General features: G+C 36.3%; 1 protein-coding gene across 1 annotated transcript; it reads left to right on the top strand.

The window, feature by feature from the left end:
* The first annotated feature begins 4,053 nt into the window (after window positions 1-4,053).
* Window positions 4,054-4,614, top strand: LOC119257114 (keratin-associated protein 13-1-like). The gene has a single exon (XM_037524815.1). The coding sequence runs from the start codon at window positions 4,054-4,056 to the stop codon at window positions 4,612-4,614; it is 561 nt and encodes a 186-aa protein (XP_037380712.1).
* The last annotated feature ends 7,964 nt before the right edge of the window (window positions 4,615-12,578 follow it).

The following is a 12,578-nucleotide window of genomic DNA, read 5'->3' as shown; positions in this document are numbered from 1 at the left end:
AAAGTAGTGGACTTTTGACAATTGTATCAGGAATTCAGAGAGCAAAAATCATATTTTGAAATATACCATTAGGATATTACATGAAGGAAAAATGAAGAGTAGTGATGGTAGACAATGAAAGTGATCATCTATGATTTTAGGCAACTTTGTTGAGATCTCCAGTATTTGTTGGTAAAAAGTCATCAAGAACCTGAATTTCTCTGATGAGAATTCAAGGTGACAACTATCTTCACATGTGCAATGGTAATCCCATGAAATTTGAGTCAAGTTCTAAGATTGTAAGGTTTATATTTCACCTTGGTTTTAATCATGGATCAAACAAAATAAAACTGAATAAAAAAGCTTTAAATATCACCAGAATGGTGATTTAATGTGCATCTCAGCAAAAGTGATAATGAGGGGGGGAGAGAACAGAGTGGGAAGAGGGCACAGTGGTCTATGGTAAAGGACCACAGTGTGTTGCAGCGGGAGGGGTGTGATTTATATCTGAGGAGCTGGGAACCTATTTTGCTGAATCATATCTAGGACTATAAACCAATACTATGCCAACAAAAACAAATAAAAAATTAAATGTAAATTAGACACAGTTAAAGAGAAAATTAGTGACTGTGAGTGGTATATACTCAAACTAAAAATAAAGAAAAAAGAAATATATACATGGGGATCCATAAATATATAACAGAGAATTTGGAGCATGGAGAACACAAAAATATCCGACAAAATTGCAACTGGAGTGGAAAAACAAGACTCTGTGTGTGTGTGTGTGTGTGTGTGTGTGTGTGTATGCACCTCCGTGTACATAGATAGATGATAACAGATGATTATAGATATATATCTAATGGAACAATAACAACTGCTGACATGTTATCACCAAATCAAAAAAATTAAAAAGATGTCGCCAAATCAAAGATAAATCATGTGTAATAGAAAAAAGACCATGAGAGAGTATTTCAAACCTCTACTGGCAAATTCTAGAACTGGTAAAAAGCTCAATATGAAAATATAAACATGGATCACACCTGGGCACATACCAGTTAACCAGATGAACAGAAAAGCAAATAGGAAATAAAGGAAAACAAGCAAAGGAAAATAAATGTAATTTATCTTCAAAAAGCAATAAAGAAATGATGACTGAATTTTAAACAGAGAAAAAGGAAAGAATGAAAGCAATTAAATGTCAAGTTTCCAAAGGAAAAAAAAAATGTTAAAACTTCTTACTTAACTAGTGAATTTCTGTTTTGAAACTAAAGAGGGTTGGGGTGGGATTGGAAGAGCACCATGGACTATAGTGGAGTACTAGGAGTGCCTGGACAGTGGGAAAGCTCGTAAGCCCACCTAAGGAGAGAACTCCTATACTGTCAGAAAAATGAACAAGATGGAAAACAATGATAATTATTTAAAAAAAATTAAAAAATACTGAAAGAGAAATAGACATTTTTAGTTTATCAAAAAGTTTGAGAACTTCTCACTAACATATAGTACTAAAATATGTAAGAAAAGATACACATATTGAAAAGCAAAATGATTCCAGAAACCAGCAAAAAATGATGAAGGAATGAAGGGAAAATTTAAAGTGTATATAAAATAAATTTAAGAAAATATTGCCTATCAAAAAATGGCTACAAATATATACGAATAAACACAAACATGAACAAGATTTAAATAATTGAAACCCTAACAGTAGTGTATGGAATTGGGTAACAAAAATGGCTTTAAGATTTCTTGCATTCCTGCATAGTACAAGAAATAGTAAAATGATTAAATTTTATAAGCAAATCAGCAACAAATTCTGTGACCTCGAAGGCTGTGCACTCTGATCAAATATTCTGTGATGCTAAAAATATGTTTGTCTCTACATTCCAATACATGGTGTCCATTAGCAACATGTACCCATAATCCACTTGAAATGCAGCCACTGTGACTGAGGATTGAGTATTTAAATTAAATTACTCTAAGTTGAAATTTATATATATATAACTACTGGTGACTCTATTGAATACTATGGCTACAGGGGAACTCTTAAATGAATCATAAAATAATGTGCATCATCCCAGAACACTAATTGAAAGACTATTCAAAAAATCTTGCTTGACATCTCATATACATTTTGAAATAGCAATCTTTGAAGTTATTAAAGCACAAGTAGGATTTTTCTTTGTTTCTTTTCCTGATATGTCTTTTCATTTTCCAGTTTATATTTCATTATATTGCAGAAAATCCATTTTAAGTAGAAAATAGATTTGACATACAGCCCAGTCTGATATTCTAATCTTAAGTAAGGATATTTGAGTCATTCTTTTGTTAATTTAATTATTGATATATTCAGATTTCTATCTATATATTTACTGTTTGGTAAATATTTTCTTTACTCTTCTATTTCCTTTAATGCTTTAGGGAGTGGTGTATAGGTTAGTTTTAATCATTATTTTCCAATCTTTTAAGTCTTTAGCATATTCTGGAGGTTTTCATAATTTGTTTATAACTGTTTATTTACTTCTACATATAAGTTAAGAAGCACAAACTATTCAGTATTTCGATTTAATGGATATTCACATGTAATTCATTTATATTGCAGTCCTCTATTAATTCCTGCCATTACAAATTTCCTCCTGAGATTATTGGCTTTAAACCTGGAGACAAACTTTAAGTATTTGTTTCAGTTCACTTTTCCTGACATGGAAAGCTCTTTAAAAGAAAACATTTGGATATGTTACAGTGTGAAAATAATATTGGGTAAGGAGAAAAAGGGGGAAATAATTTTTAAATGAAGAAGAAAATGAATTAAAGCATGGGAAAGGAAATGAGTTCCGGGGGCACTGACTGATGGGTGCTGTTCTGGTGGTGGTGCATCTCTGGATGAGCGGTTAATGCAGATGACAAAGGCACAGTGGACGCACTAGAGGTCAGAGACTATGCAGATACTCAACCAGTTTTTATTTGAATAACACAGTGATTGAAAACACATAGAATCACTAGTTATCTCCCCTGATCTCAAGAATATTGCTCCCCTCATTGTCTTGAGGGATGTGAGTCTCCAAGGACCCCATGATCACCAAAACCCAAAGCTATTCAAGTCCATTTTACAAAATGGCACAGTATTTGCGTATAACTCACATACTTCTCCCATCTGCTTTCAATCATTTCTAAATTGCTTGCAATAGTGTTACAATATAAAGTTATGTAAACACACATTACACTGTATTATTTAGGGAATAATGAAAGTGAAAAATATCTGCACATGCTCAGTACATATACAACTATTCTAGCCCAAAACTTAGTACATGTTTTTATCTGAGGTTGACTGAAGTCACAATATGGACGGGTGGCTGACTGATTTTCACGCTGAGCTTTTTCATACACATAAGTTAGTATCCACAGAAATTCTGTTGGAAACTACACCTCTTCATCATTTTGCCTCTAAGCACTTGTCCTGATTTACCACTGTGATCCATTTCATTTCTCTTCCATTTTTTTCTATCTTTCCTTTCCAATGTGTTTGAGAAGCACTAGAAAGCATAATAAAGTATAACGACATGTGAAATTATTTAAGGAATGGAATAAACTTTGAAATTATTTAAGGAATGGAATAAGCATACCTGTGGAAGAATAGCTCTGTCTTTTCCGATGGCATAGAAATACGTGACTCCATCTTCATCTCTGCCTTCGTGTTGAGCAACACCAGCCAATATGTCAGCAAATAGGCAAGGAAGGTCTTGGCAGATGAGATGAGGAGGAGCCTTCCTACTTGTGATTAGATGGTGTTAATGGAATGTAGGCTCAGTGTTTCTGACACTGGTAGAGACCATTGACTTAGTGCTATAAACAACATGACGAATTCACTGATGAAAATGAGATGCTCATAAGGATACACCTGCAATTACAGAAAACATTACCGAATTACACATATGGAAATGACCGTGTCCACATAGGGAGAGGGACTATAATGCAGGCCACTCCCTTGCTGAGAGTATATAAACGCTTCAGTCCAAGAGGTGACATTAAGCCTCAGAATTTTCTCACTGTCACACAGCTGAACCGACATCTCCTGTCAACATGTCCAACAACTGCTGCTCTAGAAACTTCTCCAGCTCTGAAAGCTTCTACTCTACCTCCACTGGGGGCACCCAAAGCTTCCCCGTCTCCTCCTGTGGCTCTTCCTTCCCCAACGTCGTGGTCTACAACACTGACCTGACCTCTCCCAGAACCACCCAGCTGGGCACCCCTCTCTCCATTGGCTGCCAGGAGACCTGCTGTGAGCCTTCCATCTACCAGGTGTCTCGGGTGTCTCGTGTGGTGTCCAGCCCCTGCCAGACATCCTGCTTCCGCCCCAGGCCCTCTGCTCTCTGCAGCCCATGCCTGCCATCCTGCTCCCGCCCCAGACCTGCTGCTGTCTGTAGCCCCTGTGGGGTGACTTATTCTGGATCTCAGGGCTGCGGGTCCAGCAGCAGCTGCTCCCAAGTCTATCAATCTGGAAGCTCCTACTCAGTGGGATCAGGTTCTGCTAGCCTCAGACCCCTGGCTTTTGGAATCCGTGAGTTCCCATCTCTGAGCCTTGGATCTGGAGTCTGCGGCCCAATCTCCCTGACTCCTGGCAACTGCCAGTCATCTTGTTAAACAACAACCTGTGGATGATTTTTCTGTTCATCCAATAAAGTGTCTAAACTTATTGTTCAGTATCTTTATTGTCTTTCTTTATAACCTTACTATTTTAATCATCTGCAGAAAGCATTATCTTCTGAAATCTCATTTTCATATTTTCATGTTGTCTCTGTCCCCAAATATAGGCTGACAAGCTTTACCTGAAAAATTCTATAGTAAATTTAAAAGGTCAAATTGCTGGCAAAATATGTCTTGAATAAGGGAATAATTGTGATTGGATTCTTCCAAAACAGAGAAAAGTTGTGTCATTTTAATGTAATAAATGTGTCAATTGTAACATCTTGCTGATTGTTTTTTTGGTGTTATTTTATTGACTAGACAGTATGTTGCAATAGGGAATAATAAATATGTGATCACCAATATGTTCACAAAAATTTTTTTTGAATACCCATGTGGTTGGTGACTTGAATTATTTGGATAGTTCCAATAGTTTAATTACTCAAAATCTAATGTAAAACAATTATACAAATGTACAGATTTCATAAGTTAAAATATGAATTAAGGGCTAGATGAGTCTCTATCAGATGTGGGGTCTTCCTGTATATTTTTCTGTGTATGGAGTAGCAGAATTTTGATAGCTCTATCAGGGGTTCAGACAACAAAAACAATATTTAGAGATACACTGTAAGTGTAAAGCCTGATGGAAAAATGAACAGAGATCAGGTTGGACCTAAAAGAAAAAACAAAGTAGAAAATGTAAGTGATAGTGTATAATTTTAAGTGTCTTTGCTTGAAATCATCAGTATCTGTTGGTAAAAGTCATCAAGTACCTGACAGTCTCTGATGAGTAGTCAGCCTGATCTTATTATCACATTTGCCATGATGAATCCCATAAAATTTGAATCAAGGTTCTAAAATTATAAGGTTTATATTTCATCTTGTCTTTGATCATGTCTCACACAAATAAAATATATAACGAGGTTTTAATATCATCATGATGATTTAATATGCACCTTGGCAAGAGAGGGTAAGACAGGGGGAGGGAACAGTCTGGAGAAAGCTAACTGGTCTAGAGTAATGGACTATGGTGATTTGGTGGAGGGTGTGGTGTGGTGATTTACATCTCAGGAGCTGGGAACCTATTCCTCTAAATCATATACAAGGGAATAAAACAATGTTCTCTCAATTAATATAAACAGAGAAGAGACTATTTGATTATTTACTGGAATATATTCAAAATGAAAATAAAGAGAAAAAGTTTAATGGGGACTCAGAATCTATAGAACACGGGGAACATGGAAATGCCAAACATAGTTACACTGGAGTGTAAAAAGAAGATTCTGTGTGTATGAGTATATATGTGCATGTGTGTGTATGAGTATATATGTGCATGTGTGTGTATGTAGAGGATACATATTCGATGAAAAATTAACAGCTGCTGAAATGTCAAATATTAACAAATCGAAAAGAAATCATGTGTATAGAAAAAAATTAAGAATATATTTCCAATTAGACAAACATCATCTACCTTCAAATTCTAGAACTATTAAAATCTCCATGTTTATAAATGTAAACAAAGATCCGCTCCTGGCCAGGGAGCACTTCACTTTAACAATACAAAAGCAAAGAAGTAAAATGATAAACAAGCAGAGGAAAACAAGAAGCAATAATGAGATTGATGACAGGATTTTAAACAGAGAAAAAGGAAGGAAGGAAAAATTAAAAACATCAAATTTCAGAGAAGAAAAAGTGCTAAAATTTGATTACTTAACTGGTGAGTTTGTGTTTGGAAACTGAAGGGGAACAGGGAAGGGAGGAAGAACACAGTGGACTGTTGTGGAGGACTGTGGGTTCTTTGGTGGTGGGAGAGCTACAAAGAACATGCCTAGGTAGAGAAATCCTATAAACACACATAAGAAAAAAATGATGCAAAAGAATGGTGCATCATTTTTATTACTTTTTTAATTTTTATATATTTTTTACATCATTTTTCGTTTTTGCACAATGTATGCATTTTCATCTTGGTTATAGTCCCCATACAATTCCCACCCCCCTTGTTTTGATCCTACTCCCTCTTCCCCCCTGTAGTGTGTCTCTGGTTTATAGTTACCTGTTGATTTTTATTTTTACTTTATTATAATTAAATTCCCTTCCTAATACCAGTAAAAATTTTGGTAAAAACAAAAAAAGATAAAATTACATATGTAAGTATATATATATATATATATATATATATATATATATATATAATGTTTTAACATTTTGCATATGTAAATTAAAAAATTAAAGTAGAAAAAAAAAGAATGGTACATGATTAAAAATTAAAATATACTGAAGGGTAAATAGAGACATTTTCAGATAATGAAAATCTTTCAGAATTTCTCCCTAGCATTTAGCACTGAGATATATAATAAAAGATAGATAGATGGATATACCTAGATAGATATTCAAAAGCATGATTCCAGAAAAGAGCAAAAAACAAAAGAGAAGACTAAATAGAAAATTAAAATGTGTATATTGGGTAAATTAAGGAAATATTTGTCTACCAAAAAAGTGGGTACAGATATGCATCAATAAACAAAAAAATGAATGTGATTAAAATAATAGAATCTTAACAGGTATGTATGGAATGGGGTAGACATATGGCCTTCTATTTGTGTTACCTCAATTAATTAAAAATAAAAATAAAGATAAATTAGACACAGTTGAAGAGACAATTAATGATTGCTGAGTGGAATATATTCAAACAAAAAGAAAAATATTTACTGGGAATTCAAAGGCTATGAATGCAGGGAACATGGAAATTATGAACACAGATGCAACTGGACTGTACAAACAAGATTTTATGTGTATGAGTGGGTTGCACATTCCCGCATTGCATAGGAAATAGGAAAAATATTAATTTTATTAGCAAATCATGAATGCATTTTGTGATCTCAAAGACTGTGCAGTCTGATTGAATGTTTTCTAATGCTGAAAATGTGTTTGGACATTCCAGAACGTGATGTCCATCATCCACATGTGCCCATTGTCCACTTGAGTTGCAGCTACTGTGACTGAGAAACTGAGCATTTATATTCATTTAAATTACTACAAGTTGAAAGTTATGTATATGACTAGAGGTGACTCTTTGGGATGCTATAGCTACAGGGGAACCCTCAAATGAATCATAAAATAATGTGTATCATCCCAGAACACTAACTGAAAGACAATTCGAAAAATCTTGCTTGACATCTAATAAACATTAAGAAATAACAAACTTTGAAGTTCGTAAGGTACAGGTTGGATTTTCTTTGTTTCTTTGCCTGATATGTCTTTTTTAAAAGATTTGTTTATTTATGCACACAAGAAGTGGGGTACAGGCAGAGGTGTGGGGAATGGGAGGATTCACCAGAGACAGAGTGGGGAGCAGAACAGGCAGAGTGACAGAAAATACACTGCTGAGGGGAGCAGCAGGCGAGACAGGAGAGGTCTGCTGTACTGTGTGGGTAGCTTGGTGGCTGTCTGGGGATCAAACTCGTGCTGCAGAGGCTGCAGATAGCTTCACAGTGCTGTGCTTAACCCCTTGAACCACCAGGAAGGCCCTGCCTGATACGTCTTTTCATTTTGCAATTTTTATTTCACTATATTTTAGAAATATTTTTAAGTCAAAAATAGATTTGATATATAGCTCAGTCTGTTATTTTAATTTTTATATAAGGCTATTTGAGTCATTGTATAGTTAATCTAATTATTGGTATTAATACATTCAAACTTCTACCTCTGCATGTACTGGTTTGTTGTTATGTGACCTATTTTCTCTTCTCCTGTATTTCCTTTAATGCTTTTGGAGGGGTTTTATACTATAATTTTACTTATTAATATTATTTACTAAACACTCAAATTTTTAGCATTTTCTATAGGTTTTCATGATAGTTTTAATACATTACTGTTTAATTCTACATACATGTTAAATGGCAGAAACAAGAATATTTTTAATAATGGATTTTTACATATAATTCATTTATATTGCAGTCCTCTATTAATTCCTGCCATTACAAATTTCCTGTTGAAGAAAATTACAGAATAATTTTCTTCAGTTTCATTTCATTCTGGGTTTCCTGACATGGACATTTCCTTAAAAGAAAATAATTGGATCTATTACAGAAAATAATCTTGAATAATTGGATATATTACAGAAAATAATCTTAAATAGAGTAAGGGGAAATATGTTTTAATTGAAGGAAAAATTGGTGAAAGAACCTGACAGGAAATGAGTTCTGGGGGCACTGACTGACGGGTGCTGTTCTGGTGGTGGTGCATCTCTGGATGAGCGGTTAATGCAGATGACAAAGGCACAGTGGACGCACCAGAGGTCAGAGACTATGCGGATACTCAACCAGTTTTTATTTGAATAAAACACATAGAAAACACATAGAATTGTGTTTTTCTATATGATTGAAAACACATAGAATCACTAGTTATCTCCCCTGATCTCAGGAATATTGCTCCCCTCATTGTCTTGAGGGATGTGAGTCTCCACGGACCCCATGATCACCAAAACCCAACGCTATTCAAGTCCATTTTACAAAATGGCACAGTATTTGCGTATAACTCACATACTTCTCCCATCTGCTTTCAATTATCTCTAAATTACTTGTAATAGTTAATACAATGTAAAATTATGTGAACAGCGATTTCACTGCATTATTTAGGGAATAAGGAAGGTGAAAAAAATAGCTGCACATGCTCAGTACATATACAACTCTTCTGGCCCAAAACTTAGTATATGTTTTTATCTGAGGTTGAATGAACTCACGGTATGGATGGGTGGGTGTCTGTATTTCACTCTGAGCTTTTTCAAACACATCAGTTAGTATCCACAGAAATTCTGTTGGAAATTAAACCTCTTTCATCATTTTACCTCTAAACACTTGTCCTGATTTACCACGGTGATCCACCTTGTGTCTCTTCCATTTTCTTATCTAGCTTTCCTTTCCAATGTATTTGAGAATCAGTATAAAATACAGTATTTGATGCGCAAAATTATTTAAGAAATTGAATATGATTTGAGAAAGAACATCCCTTTGGACAAACAAGTGTCTCTATTCCTCTGGCACAAAAATAAGTGACTTCATTTCCACGCCTCCCTTAGTGCTAAGCATCCCCAGCCAATATACTTGCAAATACGCAAGGAGTCTTGGCCAAGGGGAATAGTATGGGTTTTCCCGGTCCTGATTACATGTCACTAATTGCATGAGTCATAACATCTGACACTGGGAGAGACCATTGACTTGGTGCTATAGCAACACCATGAATTCAGCTACGAAAATGAGATGCTCATAAGAATACACCTGCAATTACAGAAAATATTACCGAATTACACATATGGAAATGAGGGCGTCCACATAGGGAGAGGGACTATAATGCACGCCACTCCCTTGCTGAGAGTATATAAACGCTTCAGTCCAAGAGGTGACATTAAACCTCAGAATTTTCTCACTGTCACACAGCTGAACCAAGATCTCCTGTCAACATGTCCAACAGCTGCTGCTCTAGAAACTTCTCCAGGTCTGAAAACTTCTACTCTACCTCCATTGGGGGCACCCAAAACTTTCCTGTCTCCTCCTGTGGCTCTTCCTTCCCCAACGTCGTGGTCTACAACACTGACCTGGCCTCTCCCAGAACCTCCCAGCTGGGCACCCCTCTCTCCATTGACTGCCAGGAGACCTGCTGTGAGCCCTCCAGCTGCCGGGTGTCTCGTGTGGTGCCCAGCCCCTGCCAAACGTCCTGCTGCCGCCCCAGGTCTTCTGCTCTTTGCAGCCCATGCCTGCAGTCCTGCTCCCGCCCCAGGCCTTTCAGTTTCTGTGGGCTGTCCTGCTTCCGCCCTAGACCCTCCAGCCCCTGCTACCTCCCCAGACCCGCTGCTGCCTGCAGCCCCTGCGGGGCACCCTGCTATCGCCCCAGACCTGTTGCTGCCTGCAGCCCCTGCGCGGTGCCCTGCTCCCGCCCAAGGCGCTCCAACCCCTGTCGGGTGGCTTACTCTAGCTACAGGTCCAGCAGCAGCTGCTCCCAAGGCTGTTAGTATGGAAGCTCCTACTCAGTGGGATGTGGTTCCAGGAGCTTCAGACCCCTGGCATGCGGAGCCCATGGGTTCCCTTCTCTCAGCCTTGGATCTGGCGTCTGCCGCCCAATCTCCCTGACTCCCGGCACCTGCCACTCATCTTGTTAAGCATCCTGTGGATCTGGCTTCTAATCATCATCTAATTAGATGTCCACACTTATTCATTATCTTTATTGCCTTTCTTTACAAGCTTTTTATCTTCATCATCTATGAAATTATTATTCTTTGTAATCTGAGGACGGTAATCTTGCCTTTTCTCTAGCCCCAAATACATGTTGACAGATTTGATCTGGAAAAAGTCTATAATTAATTTAATAGCTTATAACAAAGTGAAAAAAAATTCTTGGGCGTGGAAATCTTGTAATCAGAGTCTTCCAAATGGAGAAAAGTTATGGCATTTTCATCTAATAAATTTATTGATGGTCAAACCCAGTGATTGCTTTTGTGGTTAGTGTTTCTGACCTTCTCGCCTCCCGCAGTCCCTGCAGGGCAAACTCTCTGGGTTGTGGGTCCAGTAGCACCTGCATGCTGGGCTATTGATCCAGAAAACTCTACCCTCTAGATTCATTGGTGAGATCCATGAGTTTCGGAGACTGGATTTTCTTCCCTGAGCTATGGATCCAGATTCTGTCTTCCAACCAATTTTGCCTGTAGGAGCTGCCAGTCACCCACCAACTTTTGCATTTGGCTTCTATCAATCAACTTGTTGATGGTTCACACCTTTTGAGCAATATGACCAAATATGTTCTAAACAGAGATTCTGTCATCTTACGAATGGTCTGGAGGAAATTTGTTCAGCAGATCCTTACCTTTCATCTGCCACAAGATACTTGTCAAAAAACTGCCTTAACATTTATTGAAGTTAATGATTAATTCTATTGGATGAATTAATGGAATTAGTGATATTAATTAAATATATTAGTAAATTGGTTAATGGGATTCATGCTAATTAACAATAAAAGGATGTTTATGATTAATGAGATTTTTTTTTCATCCATTTTATTCACAAAATGGACAAAAACCCAAATTAATATGACCTGATGAAAGCATTCATTTTGGTTTCCAAATATTTTGCTCATTTTACTGTTAGTTTTAATTGGTTATGTTTACTTTTTAATGCTTTTTTTGTGGGGGGGGAGTTACATCAATTTAAGTCACTGAGATTCTAAAGGGAAATTTTGGAAATTTAATTGATTGGTCCAATGAATTAATTTATTTGGGAGTTTGAACATTCATTTCTTCAGCATTTCTGTTTTCCAGAATTCTTACATTGCTTGGGCAGAGTTTACATAAATAATAATCTCAGGAGTACAAAGCAAATTTCTTTCACAGAATGTGATAGCGTTGTGTTTGCTGACAAAATTAAAGAAAAGGGAATTTGGAAGATATAATTGAAGAAGAAAAAATGTTGGTTATATAGAAAGTTTTATATGTTAGTTAAAATAGCTTTCTTTGATTCACTTAGTGTTGGGAGGCAAAAGGAGCCATATTCCTTTACCTCACTTTTTATGTAATTTATTTATTTGCATGTGTAAGTGGTAGTCGATTATCCTCAGTGAGACTCCATTAGGTCCCTGAGATGTAGTCTGACCTTCTTTTCCTAGACTCAAACTAAACATGATTGGTAAAAATGAATTTTTCATATTTTCAAAAGGTATTGTTTCATTCATAGATCTATATACTTCTAAAGATATGTTGTGTGTTGCATTTCTTCTATTTCACAAGACATATGTGTCAGGAAGAACAGTAAAGTGCTATGGTAGGTAGCACATTACTAAATTGTGAGGTTAAAAAGATAGTATATTTGTAAAAAGGCAAAGAAAACTTTAAAAATGTTTCCTTCCCATTCATTTTCATATTTCCATAAGAATCATAA

This window comes from Talpa occidentalis, unplaced genomic scaffold (assembly GCF_014898055.3).
Source record: "Talpa occidentalis isolate TD23 unplaced genomic scaffold, MPIMG_talOcc4v2.1 talOcc4.4, whole genome shotgun sequence".
Lineage (NCBI taxonomy): Eukaryota > Metazoa > Chordata > Mammalia > Eulipotyphla > Talpidae > Talpa > Talpa occidentalis.
Note: the sequence above shows the minus strand (reverse complement) of the source record. Positions and strands in the feature narration are given on the sequence as shown.

Excerpts from the sequence above, each read along its gene's own strand:
- LOC119257114 (XM_037524815.1), top strand. The coding sequence starts at position 4,054 with ATGTCCAACAACTGCTGCTCTAGAAACTTCTCCAGCTCTGAAAGCTTC.